The sequence below is a fragment of the Sarcophilus harrisii genome, chromosome 1, assembly GCF_902635505.1.
Source record: "Sarcophilus harrisii chromosome 1, mSarHar1.11, whole genome shotgun sequence".
Lineage (NCBI taxonomy): Eukaryota > Metazoa > Chordata > Mammalia > Dasyuromorphia > Dasyuridae > Sarcophilus > Sarcophilus harrisii.
This window is the reverse complement of record NC_045426.1, coordinates 713,722,741-713,747,633: the sequence shown is the minus strand read 5'-3', so window position 1 is coordinate 713,747,633 and position 24,893 is coordinate 713,722,741. Positions and strand designations below refer to the sequence as shown.

General features: G+C 41.3%; 1 protein-coding gene across 1 annotated transcript; it reads left to right on the top strand.

The window, feature by feature from the left end:
• The first annotated feature begins 9,444 nt into the window (after positions 1–9,444).
• LOC100916539 (vomeronasal type-2 receptor 26-like) lies at positions 9,445–24,535 on the top strand. Its single transcript, XM_031949167.1, has 5 exons — positions 9,445–9,720; positions 11,777–12,580; positions 19,854–19,977; positions 22,849–22,854; positions 23,057–24,535. The coding sequence occupies exons 1-5, from the start codon at positions 9,460–9,462 to the stop codon at positions 23,983–23,985; spliced, it is 2,124 nt and encodes a 707-aa protein (XP_031805027.1). The 5' UTR covers positions 9,445–9,459; the 3' UTR covers positions 23,986–24,535.
• The last annotated feature ends 358 nt before the right edge of the window (positions 24,536–24,893 follow it).

Below are 24,893 nucleotides of genomic sequence, written 5' to 3'. Positions count from 1 at the left end.
ACATGTCCAGGAAAGGCTGTCCTGCCCCTGGCACAGCGGGGTCCCTTGGGATCTCTCTCGCAGGGAGAGACACCGGCTCCTCTCTGCATGGGATGGGCAGTGATCCAGCCCTGCTGACGCTGGGTGAGTACCTGGGCAGAGGGTGAAGGAAAGTGGCAGGAGAAAGGGCTCATGCTATAAAAAGTGCCCGGCCCAGTGTAGACAGGCCCAGGCCCCTCCGGGGTGGAACGGACTCTGTTCTCTCCCGGGTCAGAGCCTCCCAGAGCTCCCCGATGCTGCAGGGGCCGCTCTGCTCTGCACGACCTCTGCCCTGTCTGCCATCTGCCCCGGCAGGATTGGGGAGAGGAGCAAGCCCAGGCCCAGTGCTGGGGTCTATTAGGTGTGAGGGTCCCAGGAAAAGGGGCCATTAAATTGTCGAAAGGAAAAGCCTCCCATGGACGCCCTTCTCTGACATTTCACCCCAAGTCTGCCAGAAACATGATACTGGACCCAAATCGACCCAAACCATTCCTGCAGACATTTCCCCACTGACAGTGCAGACCCCCTCCCCCATCCTGTGCCCTCCCCTGACAAGATTTTGTGCCTGGAAACAATGTCACAAACACCAGGAGAAAGTCACCCTTGTCCCAATGCCATTCTCTGGGACATTCCCAAAGGGCAGAATAACCACCTCCCCATGATCCCTCCCTTGTGCCTGGGACCCTCCTCTCCAGGGTGAGGGTGCTCCGGGTCTCCCCAAGATGAGCAGTCAGATTCCAGCCCAGCAGAGAGTGGGCAGGGAGCTCCCCTTCCCAGCTATGAGACCACAGCCCCTCCTGGAGTGGGCAGCTCCCAGCAGGGGAAGGGAAGGCAAGGACCCTCTTATGGTAAGTGTGGGGGGAGCACAGCTCTTAACCCATGTCCCCAAGGAAGGTGATTGCTGGGGTTCTGTACATTGTAATAAAGCAGAAAGAATGTCTGCAGGGAGGCTTTAGAGCAAAGAAATAGTATTTCTAAGTATAGACCCTTTTCCTCAAAAAAAATTTAAAAAGGAGGATTTCAAAGTTTTGTACAGAAACTAGTTGGAAAGGCCCGAATGATGGCTTCCCCACTGCTCTAGTCCCACTTTCCCAGAAGCCCCCACTGCTTTCCCCCTCAGGGCTCTAAGGGGAGCTCTAAATGGGGGGAGGGGGAGTCCTGTAGCCAGCTTCCTCTGAGAGAATGAATAACAGGAGCATTTCTTCAGGGCTTCCTGGGGGCAAAGAGCTGGGGGTCCAGAGAGAAAAGACAGCCCTGCTCTTTGGGGCTCATGTTATGCTGGGGACACAGCAAAGGGAAGGTGCAGCTGTAGGGCAGAGGGAAAGGCCCCTGCAGCTCAGAGAGGGCCCAAGGTACCCGGGAAGGCCTCCTGCTCCTGCCATTGCCACCAATAAAAGCACTTTTGTTCCTGAAGCCGAACCCCTGCAAGGACTGAGGGCTGAGTGTCAGGGAACCTGCTCAGCAGCTGGGCCAGGTACCTGCCCGGGTGTCCCCAGCCCTTCTGGGCCCAGGGAATCGATTTTTGTTGCCATGCATAATGATCTCCTGGTTCTGCTCATTTCACTTACCATTAGTTCATGTAAGTCTCTTAGGGCCTTTCTGAAATCATACTCCTGGTTGTTTCTTTCTTTTCTTTTTTTTTTTTGTTATATATTTTTATTTACAAGTTATATACATGAGTAATTTTCCAGCATTGACAATTGCCAAACATTTTGTTCTAATTTTTCTCCTCCTTCCTCCCACCCCCTCCCCCAGGTGGCTGGTTGACCAATACATGTTAAATATGTTAAAGTATAAATTAAATAAACTATAAATATACATGTCCAAACAATTATTTTGCTGTACAAAAAGAATCAGAGTTTGAAATCATGTACAATTAGCCTGTGAAGGAAAGCAAAAATGCAGGTGGACAAAAATAAAAGGATTGGAAATTCTATGTAGTGGTGCATACTCATTTCCAAGAGTTGTTTCTCTGGGTGTAGCTGGTTCAACTCATTACTGCTCTATTGGAGCTGATTTGGTTCATCTCATTGCTGGAGATGATCATGTCCATCAGAATTGATCATCATATAGTATTGTTGTTGAAGTATATAATGATCTCCTGGTCCTGCTCATTTCACTCAGCATTAGTTAATGTGAGTCTCTCCAGGCCTTTCTGAAATTATCCTGTTGGTCATTTCTTACAGAACAATAATATTCCATAACATTCATATGCTACAATTTACCCAACCCTTCTCCAATTGATGGGCATCCAATCACTTTCCAGTTTCTAGCCACTACAAAGAGAGCTGCCACAAACATTTATGCACATACAGGTCCCTTTCCCTTCTTTATAATCTCTTTGGGATATAAGCCCAGTAGAAACACTGCTGGATCAAAGGCTAGGCACAGTTTGATAACTTTCTGAGCATAGTTCCAAATCTCTCTCCAGAATGGTTGGATGGTTCACAATTCCATCAATAATGTATTTGTGTCCCTGTTTTCCCACATCCCTTCCAACATTCTGCCCTATCTTTTCCTGTCATTCTAGACAATCTGACAGGTGTGTAGTGGTATCTCAGACTTGTCTTAATTTTCAATTGTCTAATCAATTGTGATTTGGAGCATCTTTTCACATGACTAGAAATAGTTTCAATTTCTTCATCTGAAAATTGTCTGTTCATATCATTTGTCCTTTTATCAGTTGGAGAATGACTTGATTTCTTATAAATTAGAGTCAATTTCTCTAAAAAAGAAAATCTGGCAGATCTCCTCCAAACACGGTTCTTAGAACTCAGTAACCTTGTCTTCTTCCAGAGATTCTTGGTACTAGAAATCAGCAAGGATAGACACTTCTCCTGACTTCTCAGAAGGCCTGCCCCCTGCAGGGGAGATGCAGAAACCCAGCCAGAATTGATTCGCAAAATTCTCCAAAGACAAAGGGTCTTAATAAGTTTTTATGTCCTTTAATGTCCAGGCCATAAACATCTACCCCTTTGTTTTCTTGTAATTGGAGCAAATATACCTCAATACCAAGGTCAAGGAAGCAGTAAAGTATGACTTAAAATAGTAAGAATTATGCAGATATGAACGAATAATACAAGTTATTAATAATACAAGAACCAGCAGGAAACAATTAATGATTTCCACTTATCCCATAATGACCATAAAGGTAATTAATAATTGGGGCCTTGTATCTTCCATCCATTGGGCTGCCTGGTGGAGATGATGAACATTTGTAAGTACCTGTTGTGATTTCTATACACAGCAAGATGAAGTCCCAACCACCAATAACTAGTATGTATATAGGCCCATTAAATACCAGATACTGTGCTGAGGTATTTACAGATATTAACTCATTGACTACTAATACTAATAACTACTATTTATGGAGCATATCCTATGAGCCAGGCCCTGTGCTAAGAGCTTCACAATTATCCCATTTGATCCTCACTGCACGCCCAGGAATTAGGAGCTCTTATTACCCCATTTTACATCAGGGCAAACTGAGGCAATCACAGGGGTTTCCCAGGCTCCCACAGGTAGCAGGTGTCTAAGGCTGCAGTGGAACTCGGTTCTCCCTGGCTCCAGGCCTGAGATCCATGTACTGCCCCGCTTAGTGGCCCCTTTGTTCAGGCCGGGGGTCCCTGGAACTCCTGACTCAGCCCTTGTCCTCCCCCCTTAGCTTGGCTCTCTCCCTTACCAGCTCAGGGGTCAGAGAACAATAGACTTGGGCAGGACCATGGAGAGCCCTGGGCCCCTCCCACAGGCCCCCCCTCTCCCCCGCCCTGTTCTGCCTGAGGCTGCACCAGATCCTGGACCTGGAGCCAGGACCTCAGAAGGCCTGGTTCCAACCCCTCCTGCTCCAGAAGAGGCCCAGGAAGGTCAGGGATCTCAGCCAGTCACAGGGATCAGCTGGGATCCCCCTGGGGGCAAATGATGGTGATCAAAGGAGCCTGTGCTGAGAACTCCCTCTGTGGGATCAATGTGTGATCCAAATGCCACAGCAGAGGTCTGTGAGCTCCTGGTCACAGGCTTTAGCGGCAGAGGCCCAGGGAGGGGATTCAGGTTCAAGGCCATGAAAAAGGTGCTTAGGGAGCCCTGACAAAGCAGGGGCAATGGGGCCTGTCCTTGTATATTATTCCCATTGATGCAGGGACCTGGGGTTGGGATACAGGCAGTCCTGAGCCCTCGAGAATTCCAGTTTCCTCCTGTTTTAGGAGCCGTGATCCCTGGGGAGGCAGCGCCCGGAAAGTCGTTCCCTTCCAGGAAGGAGGATGGGCCCTTATTGGATGCACCACAGATGCCTGGGTCTGAGCCCTTGCCCTTTGAGCCTTCTCTGTGGGGAAGGAAAGGAACAGCCGCCCTGCTGCCCGTCCCCCTGGGGGTCGTGTTCCCCTTTATAGCCAGAATGGCCGTCGTCTCCTCAGTGTTCTGGATGGGCTGCAAGGGGCCCCTCAGGACCGGGAGGTTCAGTCACACCTTGTCTTTCCCAGAAATTCATCCCAACATCCCCAGATAAAAGGGGGTCCTGGGAAGGGTCAGAGTGAAAGGGAACAAAGTCCGTTGGGATTCCAGGAGTTCTCTGCCAGAGGGGGAGGGCTGCCTGAAGTCTCACTGCCCAAAGGGCTCCCAGCAGGATCCCAGATCAATCTACCTGGAAACAAAGTCCTTGAAAACCACTGGTCTCTGCCATAGCTTCTTTATTCACAAAATGTCCCAGGAAAGGTACTGGTGCTTATGGCGTGTGTGTGTGTGTGTGTGTGTGTGTGTGTGTGTGTGTGTGTTAAATGAAGCCCCCCCCATTCCCCCAGTATCCTCTGCTAGGAGCACTTTGGGGAGACCCTACTTCATAATGAAGCTTTGTTTTAACGTTATTTTTTCCCTGAGATTTGCTCCAAAGTGGGAAGGATGAGCCCCTGAGAGGACCCCGACCTCCCCATGGGGAGGGGCAAGTTCCTTGAAGAGCCAAAATTGGATCTTCCATGGGAAGGGACTCAGATAGGACAGGGACAGTTAGGGGACAGGAGACAAGTTCAAATCTGGCCTCAAGCACTTACGGAATCACTTTGTGACCCAGGGCAAGTCCTTCACCTTATTTGCTTCAGTTACTGAGTCAATCAAAGGAAGGGGAGGGGGAGCTGCAGAGCCCTCTAGGAAATCCTCACAATGGGGTCACTGAAGATGAGACCTGACTGATTTCATTCAATCATTTGATTGAACTTTGTCGCTCCGATTTCCTAGATCCAGAGGAGGAAGGGACCAAACTAGCATCACGAGGTCTCTGAGGTCCCTGCCAGGTCTGACTATAGGATCCTTTGCCTTCTTGTAGATAATCAGGTGGGGAAGATGGCCTGGGATGCAGTAGGCAAAGGCATATATACCGAAGTATTTTGTATTTGATTCTCTTCATTTTTCTCCCTCAGACTGGAGGGTCGATGGCTGGAGCCATAAGCTCTGGTCCAAAGGGTTTCTGACTGCCAGGACTCCCCCTGGGAACTTGTCTAAGGGCAGTGGTCGGGAGTAGGAAGGGAATTAGGTTCTGGGTAAAATCTCAGGATTGTTCTGCTCCAAATTGTATAAAGGCAGACAAGGCATTCTAATCTCCTGGGAGTCATTTCTCATCTGTAAAGTAGAGATTTCAGGAACCATTTCCTCCAAATGTCTGTGGGACTTCAGAAGTCATTGCTCCCATCACCCAAAGTGCGAAGTGTATCTGTAGATCCTGTGAGTTCTACCTTCTGAGGTGGGGAAGATGTGCCTGCAGGTGTGTTTGTTCTAGTTGTTGGAGAGTGGAAATTTGTCATCAAAATGCTGGACTGAGGAACCTCTGAGGTTCCTTTCACCTCTAACCAATGGATGTTCTAATCCTCCATAAAGAGTGAGACCCACCAGCAGAGGAAAACTATGAGGACTGGACTTTCTATAATGACTCTTCACAATGGATGACACTGCGCCCTGAGCAGGAGACCTGGCTCACATGGACCCTGATGCCCGGACCTGGATGAGCAGCAAGGCTACAGTTAATATTACAGTCTTTTAGGGAAATTGTCATGTCTGAAGGATTTAATAAATCTTGTGACCTACAACAGAATATTTCATGAGTTTTCTACATCGCAGGTGCTTGATTGAATTCAGGTCACAAAACTATTTTCCTACAAAAGGCACGTCTGGGACGTAGCCTGACTTGACACAAGGGAAAGAGAGGGCAAAATATAATTGTGCACTTATGGTTTCCCCTGGACGCAGGGACGCAGCTGGAGATGCCGCAGGCAGTGCGGTCCCCGGAATTCTTCTGAGATGGAGCCTTCTCTGTGGAAAATGGAAGAAGGGGAATGGACCCAATAATTGTCTAAAAATAAATGTACCGGGAGACAGAGAGAAATATAACGGTCACTCATCCTGCACCATTGTCCTTGTCTCCCACATGGACCTGGCTGATGTCCCCCTGTTTCCTCCAGTGTGACCTGGAGATCAGAGCCCGGGCTTCTGTAGAGAGACAGGTCGTGTCTGGTGCGGAAAAGTCCCTCCTCAGTCCCTGACTCAAGCAGCTGCCTTGGCCGTAGCATGAGCAGTCGCTCTATTTCCCCAGAGTTAAAGCTCTGGCTACTGTTCAGGGACATGTGGCCCTGCCTTGTGAGAAGCATTTCTCACCTCCTTCCTTCCCTTGCTGTGTCTCTGTTGCTGCAGGTTCCAGGATCTGGGAAAAAGTGCTATGAAGAAAAACAACCCCTATATTACATGCCTGCAGATGTGGAGATTGGCTTCTTTTTACCCATATATTCACCTGCAGTGAGCAACGTAACAGGAGCAGCCCGGTTTCAGAGTCCCCCTAACAAGGCTTGTAGGGATTTTGAGTAAGTGTCTCTATGTGCCTGTGCTCATTCCCACTGTGAGGATGCAGGAAAAGTCCTCATTGTTCAGTCTGAGTCGGGCACTCTCCCCTCTCCCTGCCTCTTACTGTCTGTATCTGCTGGGCAGCTTTCATTCTGTCTCCTTAACGTCAGAGCTAAAGAAAGAAAACCCCCCTCCCCTCCTTTCCCTTCCCATTCCCCATTAAACAGGCCGAGCCCAGGCTTCTCCCTCCCTGCCGGGCTCAGACTTTTGTCTCCCTCCCTTCCCGGCCATCCTGACTTCATGTAAATAGTGAAGGGTTAATGGCCTGAGGCAGCAGAAGTGCTTGGGCCCCGCTGCCTTTCTGTCCCAGGACAGAGTCATTGCTGAGTGTACAGATCCTGAGCCAGGGGAAACTGCCCCGTTCCCAGGAGGGGAAGCTGGGTCTCCTCCCCAGCTCTGCCTGTCTGACTCCCAGAGAGCAGCCCTTGGTAGGAAGCCATGGGAGCCCTTCTTCAGGGAATTTAGGGTTGGGGATAATTCTCCTCCTCCCACCTCATTTATGAGAGAGAAATAGGATCTTCTGGTTACTCCTTCCTGTGGGTGAGTGTATTTATCGTTATTTTCTCTTCGTTTTGGATGAAATCATGTTGTCAGGAAAGTCAGCGTGTCCCAGCTTAGGGAATCTCAAATGTACCAAGTACATTAGGACTGATGGAGCCTGAAACTGAGCCTGGGAAACTGAGCTTTTTATTTGGGAAAGACAGAATTGGGCAGGATGGAGGCCAGCAAGTTCTCAGACTCGCAAACGCCTTTAGGAAATGCCTCTTCCCTCTCAGTGATGTCTGGAGAATTCCGTTTTCTCCAGGTGGTGTGAGGGGGGCTGCTTTTAATTTCTCAAGCTAACTCTTCCTTACCTGCATGAACCCGGGACAGGTGGGTGTGTGTTTACTTTCTGGGACTTTGACAAGGCGTCCTGACCTTTGTGCTACTTCATGGGTCTTAGTTTTATGCATTGTCACGATCAACTCTCTTTGCAAATCCCTCCTTTACATGGCAGGATCTCAGGATACAGCCAGGCAACACTCACGTATAACCTTTTGTAAGTCTGCGCTGTAGCAAAAAAATTCAGATTCCTCCACTGATTTCTGGATGATTTTCCTCTGTCTCATCAGAGGAGAAGCTGATCCGCTATTTACTCTGTGCTCTGCTTGTGAAGAAGATGCGGGAAAGATTCCAATCTTTGATTCCCAACCCCCCCTAGTTAATGTAAATTACCCTTTGACTCACAAATCCTGGTCCCTTTGAATTCCAATAGAAGATCCAGACCTGTCCCAGCCCCACCCGGATCTGAGCCAACTTTGGGGCTACACCCCAAAGCCCCTTGAGCTAAGTCCCCGACTTAAAAGGACCACGCTGGGAACCCCGCTTTGCAGAGATTCCAAACATGGTCGCCATGTGAGGACCCTCTGTCCACTGGCCGCTCTGTCCGGTGCCCTCCTTGGCTCTCCCTTCACCATCTCCTACTTCTAAACTCAGTAATAAACCTCTTTTACCAATCTAGCTCTTGGGCTAATAAATGCTTTTATTGGGAATACACACCCCTGGTAGACCTCATTTACCGCCGTATCCTTGCGCCGAATCCGAGGGGGTTGCAGGGGAACACTGTTTGACTCCCTGTACCCCAAACCTGCCACTAGACCTTAACTAAACCCTAATTTCATTTAGGTCCCCAAATCTAGACCTCAACATTCGATCCACACCTCAACAAAGACACACCATGAGTTTCAGTGAATGGTTCTCTGGCAGATAAGAATTCTTTTCTGAACTTTGTGTCATTATTTTTTGCCTCTGGATTCTTTTTTATTTATACTTTTCTTTGTAGTTACAAAGAAAAATCCTCTACAAATCAATTTTCATAAATTATAGATATTTTATAACTGCTGTGTACATTTTTGTCTAAGAAACAAGGCCATTAAATGGTATGAATTACTGGTTATTCCTTTTAATGCTTTAGTATGTTTCTTTTTATTCTATTTGTTGTTCATCATCTAGGAAAAGTGGGAGGTTTGACCTAGAGGGAGAAGTGTCACCCACCATTTTGAAACATTAAATAGCAATCCTGTTCTAAATCAAATGCCCTTTTCTGTTTCATGAATTATTTGATTTTTACCTTGAGAACTGCACCCCCTGCAGAATGCAAAGCCTCTATATTGTCAGCACTGGTGATAATTTGATGGAAATTGAATAGAAGTGAATATAATGTCACATCACCTTATTTCTTCCTTCCATTATACTCTAAGGCTTCTAGAGTCAACAGCTATCGATGTCTTCCTGTGGAAAGAGTGAATGGCTCAGGCAAGCAGAGTTATTTAAGGACATGAAGCCAATAGTCCTCACCCTTTAAGAAATTACAAAAAGAAAAGAATAGGGGAACAATGTGTATGGATAGAGACTATTTTGAATTTAAATGGAAAGAGCTAAAGAGCTATTTTAGTCCTTAGTTTTGACTAAATGTTGGGAAAGTCCCTCTTCTGAAATGAATTCTGTGTAAAGGTTGTTTTAATGTTCTCTAACATTTACTATTAATTCACTAGAGTTGTTGAAAAAAACTACCAGCAAGTCATCATGCCTATGTTCACTCTACCGGAGATTAATAGGAATCCCATTCTGTTGCCCAACATTTCCCTGGGATACCATATATACAGCTCCTATTCCAGTGAAGAAAGAACCTTGGAGAGCTACCTGTGGTGGCTGTCTGGAACAGACCAGCTCATCCCTAATTACAATTGCAGAGAGCGAGGAAAGGTTGTGGCTGTCATTGGAGGAGCCACATCAGCTCTCTCTGTTCAGATGGGGAGCCTGCTTGACCTCTACCATTTACCCCAGGTGAATGAGAAGGAACCTAATACATTCTCTGTTCTCTACAGCCTAGTATCCACAGCAGGAGTGTTGGTGGTAGATGCAGTAGGAGAAAGAGCAGTCAAATAAAATGCCTCTATGTATACCTTGAAATTTTTTTTTAAAATGCTTTCCATATGCATTTCTTTTGATATTCACAACAAACTCATCATGAAGATAATCTTGTAACTCCCATTTATAGTGGAGACTACTGCGACTGAGAAAAGTTAAATTGTTATCATGCAACTAATGATTAACTGGGATACTAGTTAATCTAGGGTTTTTTAAAGATCAGTTTAACTCTCTAGTGACTGAATAAAGCCTCTGTCTTCATCATGGGGGAAAATGAACAACTCCTAAAATATTAACCCTATTGCAAGCCAAGAAGCCATTTAGGTTTCAACCCAAGAAAGGATCTGAAAGCAAAACTAGTTGTACTTTCCCAGTATACAGATAACTTCAATAATGATTGGAGCAGTTGAAGTGTTTACTCAACACTACACAATTCTCTAGTGAAAGAGAAGTGATTAGATCTTACCATTCTTGACTTTAAGTTGAGTGATCTTTCAGTCTTTTACACCTCATTGTATGAGCTTCATTCTTCATAATCATAATACTATTAGTCCGGAATTTATTGAGAGGAGAATTATTTATAAATGGAAACTGAGCATGAGCACTGATGTATAAGGTGCTTATTTTGGGGAGCACTGGGAAGCCTGTCCACGGAGCTGTCCTAGGAACTTCATAAGTATATTTACAAATGTACCAGAGTTTGAGAACATTCCTGACATTGTTCTCAAAGAGGAATCTAATTGGTAATGGGCATAGAAGAAAAGCAGAAACATACGGTGCAAGGAGAGACATTTCAGAAAGCACCTCATCTTTTCAAAACTAAAAAGAGACCTCTCTGAACACTGTAGTTTAAGTTGGCTGCTTTGTGAACTTTGTCACTGCTCAGTCAAATGAGTGACTGTTTTGCGTGTTCAAAACAAGAAGAAAATTAGGGATGATTTCATGGAAGAAAAACAATGAAAATTTAGATTGCTTCATTTAAAGGAAATGGAGATCAGTTTTGAATATGGAACTATGCATATAAAAAGGTGAAGGACTAAAAGTCTCCCCCCATTTATATCCACATTTCTTATTTTAAACCTCTCCTGATTGAGCCTAAAATTATTTAACTATAATTTAACTTTATTTGATGATAATTTCTTTAATATTCAATGTTTCAGATTCAATATTTAAGGCCTTTGGAGAAAAACGAATTGGGAATTTTATTGTGTCACTAACATTGGAATTATAAATATTCCTGACCATATACTTGGACAACAGTCAAAACAAGCTCAAAGAGCATAGGAATTAACTCTTGTGGAACTCCTTGTGGAAACATGATTAAATTACCTAATTGAGGGAATCATGAGAAAGGGTTCATCTAGCACCTTTGTTGCCAGATAATGTAATAGTAGGAAGTCTGGTCTAAAGAAGAGGCAACTCGTTCCATCTGGAATTATTTTCCCTTGATCTTGATCAGAGAGAACATGGCAGGATAAGTTGAATAAGTCTCCTTTGCCAAAGGGGTAGAGTCTTTCCTACTGTGATACAGTATATCTGTATATACAGTATATACAGATATATACTGTATATACAGTATATATCTGACCCTCAGATCTGAAACAATATTTCTCATAGATGATTTCAATTTTTATCAGCCCTCTAATGAAGTCCTTTGAATGAAAACTTCTAATGAAATCCATGAAGATCTGTTTTTTTTTTATAAATAAGATAAATGTTCTCCCCAACGATTATGGTAATGCTTAACAAATGTCGGGGCAGATGTTCTGATGTCTCTTGGAGAGTAAACAATACACTTCAAGAGATAAATGGAGAGACTTTCAGAGAGAAATTGTCATCTATGATAAACTTCACAATAAAATCTAAAACTTTCTTCTAACAATAAATATGCCCCTTTGAGTAAGTGTATTTTACTTTAGTTCTCTCAGCAGCAACGTGTACCTGCTCATCCATATTTTTTTTTCTCATCTAGATTACTTATGGCCCATTTGATCCCGGTCTCACTGACAAAGTCCAGTTTCCTTCCCTCTATCAGATGGCCCCCAAATCCTCTTCTCTTCACCGAGGTATTGTCCGCTTATTGTTATATTTTCAATGGAACTGGATAGGTCTGATTGTCTTAGATGATAGCAGAGGTGAAGAATTCCTCAGGGAAATGAGAGAGGAAATGAAAAAGAATACAGTTTGTTTGTCCTTCACAGAGAAGATTCCTCTGAGCCCCGCAAAAATTAGAGAGACGTCTGAAGTCTTCAAGTCCAGGATCCTTATTTCAGAAGTCAAAGTCATTGTCATTCATCCTGACACAGATTCATTAACATTTGTGGAAATCCCACCAAAATTTTTATTCCCAACCAAGAAGGTGTGGATTGCCACATCTCATTCAGACGCTACAACAAGAGCCTTGTATCATTATGGTTTCACTTTCCCTACTACTCTCTTCTTTTCACACTTGATCACTCCAGTACCTGGGTTTGAGAGTTTTATCAGAAGCCTTATATCTCCTTTAACCATGAGGGATGTTCTTCTTAAAGCACATAGGCCATCACCTCTGAAATGCTCAGATCAACCAGATATCCCAGAGCAAGATTTATATTTACCAAATGCCTCCATGAAATATTTACCTTTTTACCCTGTGGACATGACAACATCCGCCTTGAGTTACAACATCTACAATGCTTTCTATGCTGTGGCGTGGGCTCTCCATGAAACACTGATGAAAAGATCCGAGAAAAGATCCTTGGGAAATGAGGAATCTGTATTGCCTCATCCATGGCAGGTAATATGGAAAGTGTGGTGCCTTTTTAGTGATGATTTTTGAGTATCTGTTTTAGCAAGAAATGGCACATGGGAGACATTGAAGACTTTTCCATTTCTAAAATTATTCTGATTGTATATTCCTCAATGATTTTACTGTTGGTTTCCAATATTTGTCAACTTGCATATAAAGTTAAAAATAAATTTCCTTCCTAGAGCCTTAGAGGTGTCAATAACCTTAGGGTTCATATTTCCTAGTCAGCTCTGGACTTCTTTGTCATAACTATTTCACGACCCTTTATTTCATTAGGAACCCATTTTTTTTCTGAAGGACTGAACTCAGGTTTTCTGGGTAGGTGATCCTTACTTGTAAGCCAGATCTTTATTTCTCCAAATTGGCCTGTTCTACGCACTCTGATCTTTCAATTAAGAAGGTGAGGAGTCTTTTGTTATCCTGACTGTGGCTCCAACATATACATTTTTTTTCTGCATCCTTGCACTATTTGCTCTGGCACCTTGGAGGTCTAGAATTGGGCTATAATATCCCTGGTGACTTCCTCTGGGGATCTTTTAAAGGAGATTATCTGTGCCTTCTTTCTTACTCTATTTTGCCTCATATTCCAGAATGCAGGAGAAATTTATTTGATACTTTCTTGAAAGATAGAATCCATGTTCTTTTTCATTTTAGAACTCGTGTAGACTCATAATATTAAATGCTCTCTGTAAACCTGTTTCAAGTGAGACTCTTCAGTACCCATTAATCTGGTTTGACTCCCCATTTCCCTTTGGTCATTTTCATCTCTCTTCTTGAGACTTCAGGGAGGGCATAATCACCTCCTTTTTTGGAGTTTTCACCCTGTTTTCTGAGAAGTTACCTCCTTTTTGGGGTTCTCACCTCCCTGAGAAGTCAGAGAGGGTGTGATCACCTATGTTTCTAATTTCTGAGTTGAGGAGACTTTTCCACTCGATCAGGGTCACAGGCTTTTCCACTTAAATCAGGATCAGAGCATTTCTACTGAAATCAGGATTGGAGCTTTTCCAATGAAATCCACTGAGGTTCCTGTCAGCCCCACGTTCAGAGCACCAAAATGTGAAGGTTTTCCTGGAGGCAGTCTTAGTTTCAGTTACAATCAATAATTACTCCAAAATGGCAGCCAGCTGGTAAAAAGGCAAACATTTATTTCTCCTTCCAAAACAGCCCCGTTAGTTGAGGCCTATCTCTCTGCCTGGCTCCAAGAGCTCTTGCAGCTTTGTCCTTGGCTTCTGCCTCTGCTTTCTTCAGCCTCCAGCCAGCACCAAGTTGAAAGATGCAATGAATCTCTCTTGCCTCGAAGATAGGGCTTAGTAGGCTTTCTTCCAGAGTGCTCTGTCTCCGACCCCCGCTGATGTTCCGGAGAAATTCTCTCTAACTCTAAGAGCTTCCTCCATATATATCATCTCCCAAAGGTTAACTCCTCCTTCTAGAGGCAGGGATTATGGTTTCCCAGTGCTTCCTGGTCCCTAAGAACTTAAAGGAGGTGGTCCAAAAATTTCAATTCTCCCAAATGTGAACCCATTTCCTTAGTATTAATTGGCTTTCTAAATTGCCAAGATTGTTTCCATATTTACTTTTCTTTTTAATTTTCCCAAATTCTTTTTAAATAAATAACCTCGGGTTTTAATGTTTTAAAATTAACCCTCTTTCTTCTTCTGTTTTCCTCAATTTCCCTTTAATTCCATTTATTTATTCTTTTCCTTTTGGGTTTTTTTTTTTTCTTTTAAAGTTTAATAATTATTTCCTTTTATTTAATTTTTAAGGAAAAGTTTCCTAATGGGTTTTATTTCTGAATTTATTGCTGGGTTTCTTTTTCTCCTTGTCCTTTTTCTGCCCTTTTCTTCCTTCTTTCTTTTAATTTTTATTTACTTTTGGTTTTTGAATTGGCCTTTAATTTGGTCAACCAAATTTTGTTAGTTTTTGGAAAAGGGGATTTAACCAGGTTGGAGCACCTTGTTCAGCACGTTTTTCAGTCGAACAATTTCCCGGGGTTTGGCGGCTTCCCAGACTGAATTTGACTTTCCGGGTTTATTGGGAATTTTCCGGGATGGAAACAAACCCAAGGGAATTTACAGGGCCTTTTGGTTCTTTAGGGGTGGAAGGCAACCTTGAGGTTGAAACTAAACTTAAAAGGAAATGGGCCCTTTGGCAATGTCCGGGTTCTTTCTGTGGGTCCCAAGAAATTTCCTTTTCCCCCACAAAATAAAATTTTTGCTAAAGTTTGTAAAATTCCTTTCCCCTCCAGGTACCAAACCTCCACTGGGATTAAAGCAATTTTCCCCTTTTTTAAAAGCCCTCTTTACCCTTGGAAGAAACCCAACCCGTTTAAGGCCCTTGGTGGCCCAAGTTTTTGTGGGTGAAACAGACCGGGCTCCTGGTTTACATATGCCTTTAATTACTTCGATTTTATCCTGGGATGGGAAAACCACGAGGATTTTATAAACCACCTCGTCAAGGAACAATTTCCAATGGAAGTGTGGGGGAAACGGGAAGGGGTTTCAGGGCAACCCAAATTTTAAAGGTTATTTTGCCCTTAACCGGGAAGTCCCCAGGTGTTTCCAAGCCAGAACAGGGGGGGAAAAATTAAAGTGGCAAGCCCGGTTCCGTTAAATTTATAAATAGGGCCTCATAAATGCTTCCCCTTGGGAAGGGCGTCCCTCTTTTAAATTTCTTTTCCCAAAAAACTTTAATTTTATCCCACCTAAAATAAGGGTTAAAACCCAAAATTTTGACTTGCCTTTTCCCTGGGTAAATTTAATGAAGCATTTTCACCAATATATAAAAAAAAGTTTAAAAACTTGTTTTAGCCAATTTTTATAAACCAATTTTCCAAACCAAAGCCATTATAAATATATTTTAATTTTTGGGAATTTGTTTTAACTTATGAACCAAATAAAAACTTTAAAATTGTATGGGGAACGAGGATCCAAATTAACCATTTTAATTTATTTTATTCCTTTTTCAAAAATCCTTGTTGTGGTGTTTTTGGGTGGTGGTTGGTTAAAACGAACATAACCCTGGTTCCTTTTCCTTTTAATTTGGTGATTGTTTTTTTTGCATCTTTTTTTTAATTTAATTTTAATTTTAACACACACCCAAAAGGTTAGTTTCCAAAAATTTTTGGAAAACTTATTGTTTTAATTGTTGCACAACAATTTCGTTTCTTTTTTTTTTTTTAATAGCCTTTTATTTACAGGTTATATGTATGAGTAACTTTACAGCATTAACAATTTGCCAAACCTCTTGTTCCAATTTTTCACCTCTTACTCCCCACCCCTCCTCCAGATGGCAGGATGACCAGTAGATGTTAAATATATTAAAATATAAATTAGATACACAATAAGTATACATGACCAAACCCTTTTTGCTGTACAAAAAGAATCAGACTCTGAAATATTGTGCAATTAGCTTGTGAAGGAAATCAAAATGCAGGTGGGCATAAATATAGGGATTAGGAATTCAATGTAATGGTTTTAGTCATCTCCCAGGGTTCTTTCTCTAGGGCGTAGCTGGTTCAGTTCATTACTGCTCCATTGGAAATGATTTGTTTGATCTCCTTGCTGAGGATGGCCAGGTCCATCAGAACTGGTCATCATATAGTATGTTGTTGAGTATGTAATGATCTCCTGGTCCTGCTCATTTCACTCAGCCTCAGTTCGTGTAAGTCTCTCAGGCCTTTCTGAAATCATCCTGTTGGTCATTTCTTACAGAACAGTAATAGTCCATAATATTCATATACCACAATTTATTCAGCCATTCTCAACTGATGGACATCCATTCATTTTCCAGTTTCTAGCCACTACAAAAGGGCTGCCACAAACATTCATGCACACATAGGTCCCTTTCCCTTCTTTATAATCTCTTTGGGATATAAGCCCAGTAGTAACACTGCTGGATCAAAGGGTATGTGCACAATATTTTCATAGTTCAACTCATTTTATTTTTGTTATTTCATGCAACTTTTTCCCTGTTTTCTATAATCACAGGTCATCATTTCTAATAGTATATCACTATTCTATCACTATTATATAAACCACATCTTTTTAGTCACAGTGAATAGAGGCCCCGACCCTGGAGCCAGGGGATCTGAGATTTACATCAGTCTGAGTCACTGAACACTGTTTGACCCACCCTAGGAAGTCATAAATCCCAATACACACACACACAACACACAACACAAACACACACACACACACCCACAACAAAGTAAGACCAAAGTTTATTAGAAGTATCTTGTATCATCTCATTGTTGAAATGAATTAAGTCCACCACAGCTGATCATCATATAATCTTACTACTTTGTAAAATGTTCTCTAGGGTTCTGTTAATTATTATTAATATTACCTCTTTATCTCTGGTACTCCTCAGTAAGATTTTGTTTTCTTCCTTTTCTCTTTAAATTGTATCTATTTTTGGTTTTACTTGGTCTAGAATCAGGATCACTACCCCTGCTTTTTTTTTTTTTTTACTTCAGCTGAAGAATATATTCTGTTGTACTTTTACCTTTAATCTGTATGTATGTTAGTTGCTTCACATTTGTTTGTTTCAAACAACGTATTGAAGATTCTGGTTTTTAATTCATTCTTCTCTCTACTTCTCTTTTCTGGGAGTGCCCATCAAATTCATATTCATACTTAAGATTACTAACCCTGTATGTCCCAGTGATCTATATTTTCTACATTATACTTTTCTCTCTCCCTTCACTCTTTGCTTCCTCACCACTGTTTTGCTTCTGATCCTCACATCCCTCAATTTGCTTTCCCCCTTTTTAATCACTTCCCATTTGCTTCATCCTTTTCCCTTCTACTTCTGCCTTCCCTTCTATTAGCTTTCTTTTTTCCATTCCATTTCTACTTCTTTAGACAGTGAAAAATTCAATATCTAATAAAATATTTAGTATATTCGCTGGGAGCCAAAACTCAAAGATTAAGAGTCCATCAATGCTCATACCTCTCCCTTCTTTCCCTATACTGTAATAGGTCATGTGTGTCTCCTTGCATGATGTCATTTAACTCATTTTACTTCCCCTTTTTCTTCTCCTAATGCAATTATCTTCCACCTTTAATTTCTTTGTTTTCATCAAATTGATGTTAAGTTATTCCTATACCTTCTGCCTAGGTACACTTTCCCTCTTTTTATCCTGATTCAACTTTTTCTGATACTCTTTACTCTTTTAGTTGAAGTTCACATTTTATTTATAGCTTTGTTCTTTTCATTAGAAAAGATTGAAAATTTCCTATTTCATTAAATATCTAATTTCCCCTCAGCAAGATAATGCTTCATTTTTCCATGTAGTTGATTTTTGATTGTCTACAAACTCTTTTACCTCCCAATCCTTCCATGTAGTAGTTTTTTAATCCTGGGTAATACTGATGGGGGTACCTCCATTTTTGCTTCTGATTCTGTAGTCTTGCAGAATTTTCCCCTTGATTATGGAACTTAGCTGTAATATTCCTTGGAGGTTTCGTTTTTGGTCACTTTAAAGAAGTAATTTGTGGATCCTTTCAATAAATTTTACCTTCTGCTGCTCAAATATCAAGACAGTTTTTCCTTGATGATTTCTTGAAAAATGTTTACTGGGCTCTTTTATTTATCATAGTTTTCAGAACATCCACTAATTACTATTTTGTCACTCCTGGTTCTGTTTTCCACAGCATTTGTTTCTCCAATGAAATATTTTATATTTCCTTCAAATTTTTTCTTTTTACTTTCATGTAATTGATTCTAGATGTCTAATTGAGTCATTCATTTCCATTTGTCAAATTCTAAGTTTTAGTGAATTACTTTTTTTCTGTGAGTCTTTTCACCTTCTTTGATTTGGCAAATTGTACTCAGAAGAATTTTTGATCTATGGCTTTTTTTTTTCATTTCTCCAATTTTATTTTTAGGTGTTATTTTTTCAATTTCCTCAAATTGATTTTTAAGAAATAATTATCTTCTATATTTTTCCCCATTTTGCCAAATTTGTTTTGTGAGAGTTGTTTCTTCTAGACATTTTCCTATTTCCCTTTCCAAGCTTGGGATTTCATTCCAAATTGCCATAAATTTCCTTCATTAATCTTATTCCTGCAAATTTTTTCTCACATCTCTTTTTTAAGAATTCTTTTGAGCTTTTTCAAGAGAGGCTTTTGAGCTTGACCTGAGTTCATATCCTCCTCTGAGATTTTACGCATAGGCATTTTGCCATTGTTATCCTCTTTCAGGCTTCTATTATAATCGTCCCTGACTACATATATGGTCAGAGGTTTTTGGTGCTCGTCTGCTCACTTTTAAAATTTGTGCTCTGTCCCTTGGACACACAAGAGATTTTCTCAGGCTTCTTTTGAGAAGAACATGGGTCTCTTACTGTGTGAAGCCAAGGGTTCTGCAGGCTTTGCCACTGGGCTGCTTGCTGAGGTTTACTGATTCCCTAGTTCTCTTCTGTGTTTGCCCTGGAGGTCCCAAAGCAGAACTGCTGATGCACTGGCTTTCTGGAGGAGTTCACAGTAGGCACTGTGGCTGTACTTCGGCTAAGAGCCTCACACTAAATTCACAATGATGGAGTTCTCCTGGCTATTCCGAGATGTACCCCCCTCCCTCTGCTGGACCATGATCCACCTGTGCTGTCCATACAGATCTTTCCTGAAGGCATTGCAATATATCTTAAACTGAAAATTTACATTCCAAATGTTTCTGGGTTCTGTCGCTCCAAAACCCAACTGGGTACTTGATCTGCCAAAAGAATTATTTTTGCTTTTTCATTGAGTACACTAATTCCTTCCATTTCTCTTTCATCCAGTTACTGAATAAAACATTTCCAGTACAATATTGCATAACAGTAGTGTGAATGGGCATGCTTGTTTAACCCTTCATCTTATTAGGAATATTTCTAGCCAATCAAAATTAGTTTGGGAACAGCACTTGCAGTATAAAGGCTCTCCCCAAGAAGAAGCTCAGGATCTTATTGAGATGTCTCCTACATCTGTGACTGAAACTGGGGAAGTCTTCTTCTCTGTAATTATGCAATATATGGACTATCTTATAAATGACTAGGGTGTGAAATACCTTTGTGTGACTGATTCTGTAGAAGAAGGTTTGTCACTGAGTGTTGCAGAAGAGGGGTGACAAATGGAAAGAGTAAGTTGGACCATGTCGTTATTCATATACACTCCTAATTATGTATCTGTGGAGGTGGTTATCAAAACCAGAATGGCAAAAAACACCTGTTTTTCTTCACAAACATAAATAGCTGTTTTATTTCAGTCTCCTGTCATCATCTTAGGTTCCCTCTGCCATATGTAGTGCCAGTTGTCCTGCTGGATCCAGGAAGTTGCCTTTGGAGGGGAAGCCTCCTTGTTGCTTCAGTTGCTCCCCATGCTCAGAAGGAGAAATCTCCAGTCATAAGGGTGAGTTACTTCAAGGAGCTCGTTTCTCATGGCCCCTCCTAGCGAAAAAAAAGGGTGAAAACAAGGATGCCCATTCTCACCAGTATTATGAATCTTTGTACTAGAAGTGTTACCTTTAGAAATGAGACCAAAATGAAATTGAAAATTAATGTATGCAATGAAAAAGCAAGTATTACTCTTTGCAAGAAATTTGGTATGTTTAGAGAATCCTTGAAAATCAAAAAAACTACTTGAAATATTTTCAGCACAATTGTTGGGCAGAAAACAAACTGACATATGTCACTGCCATTTGTATGTTACAAAAAAAGGGCAGTTACATGAGGTAAAAAGAGAAATCTCATATAAGACAAAATATGTGGAAATCAGCTTTCCGAGACAAAGCCAGGAACAGTACAAACATAATGACATGGTAAATTTTTTCTACTGCAAAAGATAAAGATAATATACAGGAAGAAATTATTCATCATATTATTTCTTTGATGAGCAGCCATCACTTACCATTTTAATCCTACATAGTGTGCCATGGATATACACAAAGGTAAAGATTAAAACAACATATACAAGTGTCTCTGCATTTATATATATATATATATTTGTAAAATAATAGGTGTATATATTTATGTATGCATATATATAAATATATAAGTTTATAGATAAGGGACTGAGAGAGATGTCTTTGCAAGAAATAGAAAGGGAGATAGATGTTGAGAGACAAAGGCAGACATAGAGATAGAAAGAAATGAATAAAGAGACAGAAATAGAAATTGAGATATTGAGATTGAGAAGGCAAAAGCAAAGAAAGTTACCTGATGGGGGGAATTTTATTCCATATATTATAGACTACAGACTTTTCTCTAATTTATGGGTCTGCTTTCAGTGGAAAATTTACTCAGAACTGACCAAGAGCTTAAAACTACCAGGGTCTTCAGAGATCATGCTTCATGTCCCATATGAAACTCAGAGCATTTAGCTGACTCTGTAAGCTCCATAGGAGCCTTTCTACTGATGATCCAATATTGCCTTTCCCTATTTCATTGTTCTAATGCTTAATAGTATTGAACAATATAGTAACCAAAAAGTCAGGCATAGTGAGGAATGCTAAACAAATTGGCCTTTCCCCCCTGACATTTTAATCAATGTAGTTGAAAGAACTGATAGCCCTGGGACTGAACCTGGGACTGAACCTGGGACTTGACTGTTAGAGGGAACTCCTGCAGCAGGAAGAATCTCCACCTAGGAAGGTCAGGTATTGGGCCTTGTTTTCTGGGAGATACCAAAACATTGTGGAGCAGAGTGACTTCCATAGCATTAAAAGTGCATCTGTCCCTTCATGACTATCACCTGTTTTCATCATGCTGCACATGGGGTGACATCAGATAATTAATCAGCTCAGGAGGTTAAGAAATGAGACATGGGATAAGTAAATCACTCTGTGGATCACAGGGTTTGTGGAGTCAAAACTGCATCACAAGTTTGAAGCAGAATGGATGCTGCCATGGCTCACTCAATAGCATTGCATTTGAGTCTGGCCTTACAAGGTTTTGAATCCAAGAGAGAAGTCAAAAAAGGAAATGGAAAAAAAAAGGCTGCTTCTGTGAGAAGATCCTATAATTTGTACAAAATTTAGACCTTCCCTTAATCTCATTTGCTGCCTTAGTGGGGCACACATGGGTCTCTCCCCTGCAATGAGGAAAAATTCTTGATTTAGTAATGAGAAGGATAAGGATGATGGTGATAAAAACTGTAAAAACCATGTAAATTGAGGCTCAATTTTGTGCTACATATGTTCTCTCTCATGTGATGCTCATAATAACCTTATTAAGATGGTGTGATAATTATCCTTATTTCATTGTAAGAAAAACATAGACAGACCAAAGCATATTATTTATCCAGAGTCAAATAACAACTATGTTTCTGAGGAAGGATGTAAACTCTGTCTTTCTTAATTTCAAGTCCTATTCATACTAGTCATTTACTTCCTGAGAGTGCATAGTCAAATTGAAACAGTTGAGGGTAATTTGTGACATAGCTAGCATGTCTCTTTGGGTTTTCACTGCAGATGTGTCAGGGGCAATAAAGGATTTGTGAAGATCACAGAGAAAGAGGGAGAATCAATGAGGAGGAAAAATAATTTTGAGGCAACAGAGAGACTCCAGATAGAAATAAGGGGCCTAGTGTGCCATTGACACATTCTAGACACTAATTTCAGGTCATATGGACCTGAAAGCTGTGGTTAAAAAAAAAGTCAATCCAATATTCCAAATACTAGTGAAAAAATACAGTTAAGGATCCAAACAGAACTTTTCTTTAAATTAATTGATGAAATGAAGATATTAACAGGTTATCATTTTCACTATTGAATATATCCCGGAAAGGCTTCATTTCTCTTGGGATTCATAAAAGGAACACTTAACCAAACAAACAACCAAAAAAAAAAACATGTTTTCTATAAGAAACTTGCCAGCTACTTAAAAAGTCATTAATCAGTCAATCAATAGTCATTTAGTATGAGAAGAACTTGGTTATAAATAAAGGGTTAGCGTGATAAAAAGGAAGTGAATCCGTCATTCGGGGAGCTTCTATTCCAGCAGAGGAGACAAGAATACACACGCTGTCTGTATCTACAAAGGAAATGTTTAAAATTCATATAAATCAGTTGTGGAGAGGTGTAAACTGGGAGCTGGAAAGAATGAGGAAGTATTGAGACAGGCAGCTCTTCAAATTGAGTTGTTGCCCAATACAACACAGAAGTCATCTGGATCTTTGATACTAAAGGGTTCCACTGTCTAAGTTTACTGTTCTAAGTGATTAGGTTAAGAAGAAAAGGTGTCATCATTTATATAAAAGGAATAAAGAGAACCTGAACCAAAGCCAACAGTGATCAAGGGCAAGAATAGATTTGATCTGGCCAGTGTACCAAGTGACTTACCAGTGACTTTGTCATCCAGTGAAGAGAGAATGGGATTTTGCATCCTATGGAAGTAGAAGGAATTGCTGCAAGTCTCCTGACTATTTCCTACTGTGGGAATGAAGAGAAATATTTTAATGTAAACTTTAAGTCCTTGTTTGTCTCCTGCAGATGCCGAGCAGTGTAAGAAGTGCCCAGAGAATGAATTTCCCAATGAGCAAAGAGATCGCTGCCTCCCCAAATCTGTGACCTTCCTGGATGTGAATGAACCTTGGGGGACGGCAGTGACAGCTGTAGCGGTTTCCCTCTCATTCCTCTCGGCCCTGGTGCTGTGGGTCTTTGTGAAGTTCCAAGACACTCCCATAGTCCAAGCCAATAACAGGAACCTCAGCTACCTGCTCCTCATCTCCCTCTCCTGCTGCTTCCTCTGCTCCTTGCTCTTTGTGGGCCGTCCCACCCCTGCTTCCTGCCTTCTCCGACAAACAGTGTTTGCAGTTGTGTTCACAGTGGCCGTTTCCTCCATTTTGGCCAAAACCATCATCGTGGTTCTGGCTTTCAGGGTTACAGGGCCAGGGAGCAGGATGCGGATGTTCCTTCATCCTAGAGTGCCCTACTGTGTGGTTCTCATCTGCTCTGGAATTCAAGTGCTTTTCTGTGCCATCTGGTTGGGGACCCATCCCCCATTTCCAGAGGCAGACACAAGCTCTGAATCCAGGCACATCATCCTCACATGTAACGAGGGCTCCGCCTTTGCATTTTACTGTGTCCTGGGCTACATGGGCTTTCTGGCCCTGGGCAGCTTCACCATAGCCTTCCTGGCCAGGAACCTGCCCGATGCCTTCAACGAATCCAAGTTCATCACATTCAGCATGCTGGTGTTTTGCAGTGTCTGGGTCTCTTTCCTCCCCACATATCAGAGCTCCAAAGGGAAAGCCGTGATGATCGTGGAGATCTTCTCCATCTTGGCCTCCAGCGCCGGGTTACTGGGCTGCATTTTTATTCCCAAATGTCTTGTGATTCTCCTGACATCGTGGGAAAATAACACAAAACACAACAAGAATCAAAGGAGTTCCAGGAACAAGAATTCTTCTTTTTTTTAAATTTGATATCTTTATTTTCCCCTGTTTCATGTAAAACAGTTTTAACTTTTTTTAAAGCTTTGACTTCCACATTCTCTCCCTTCTTTCCCAACACCAGAACCACTGAGATACCACACGTGCAGTTACACAAAATATTTATAGAAATGACTTGTTGAGAAATATATGTGTTTCATTCCTTGGGTTAATAAAAAGAATCCTTAAAAATAAAATTTTTACAAACTGTGTAACATCAACAGTTTCATCATAAAGACTTTCAGAGCAGTTTTGGGTCATTTTGTTGTTGAAAAAGCAAAGTTATTCACAGGTGACCAATCCACTCTATTGCTTGATTTTGTACACATTACATTTCAATTTTCATATGTTCATGTATATCTTTCCAGATTTTTCCGGTCATCATAGTTAGAGAATCATCAAAGTATTCCATCATAATACCACATAATACCACAATTTCTTCCGCCATTCTTCATTTCATGAGAATTCCCTCGATTTCCAATTCTTTCCCCAAGAACAGAGGTGACATCAATATTTTTGTACGTATATTTCCTTTTCCTTTTTTTCTTAATCCCTTTTAGGTTTCAAGCCATGTCATGTTAGTTTTACATAGTTGAATTTGCCTAATTTTATACCCTTTTCAACATATATCATATATTTTAATCAATACCAGTTGGAACTAACTCATAGTTTAATATTTTTCATTCCTTTTATCTATCGTTTGAGAAGAGCTGGCTGCAGCAAAGAAAATTGCTTCAAAATTGTTTTCACAATGACAGTTGCTAACTATATTTTCCCTGTTTATTCCATTTTGGTTTTTTTTTTCAATTTATCCCTCATGAAAGGGTTTTACTTTTCACCACATATTTCACAATATTCCCTCTCTTTTCTCACCCTACCCCCTGCTCTTATTCCTT

Excerpts from the sequence above, each read along its gene's own strand:
- LOC100916539 (XM_031949167.1), top strand. The coding sequence starts at position 9,460 with ATGCCTATGTTCACTCTACCGGAGATTAATAGGAATCCCATTCTGTTG. Across the intron at positions 9,721-11,776 it reads ACCTCTACCATTTACCCCAG|ATTACTTATGGCCCATTTGA; the intron begins GTGAATGAGAAG and ends TTTCTCATCTAG. Across the intron at positions 12,581-19,853 it reads TATTGCCTCATCCATGGCAG|GTTCCCTCTGCCATATGTAG; the intron begins GTAATATGGAAA and ends TCATCATCTTAG.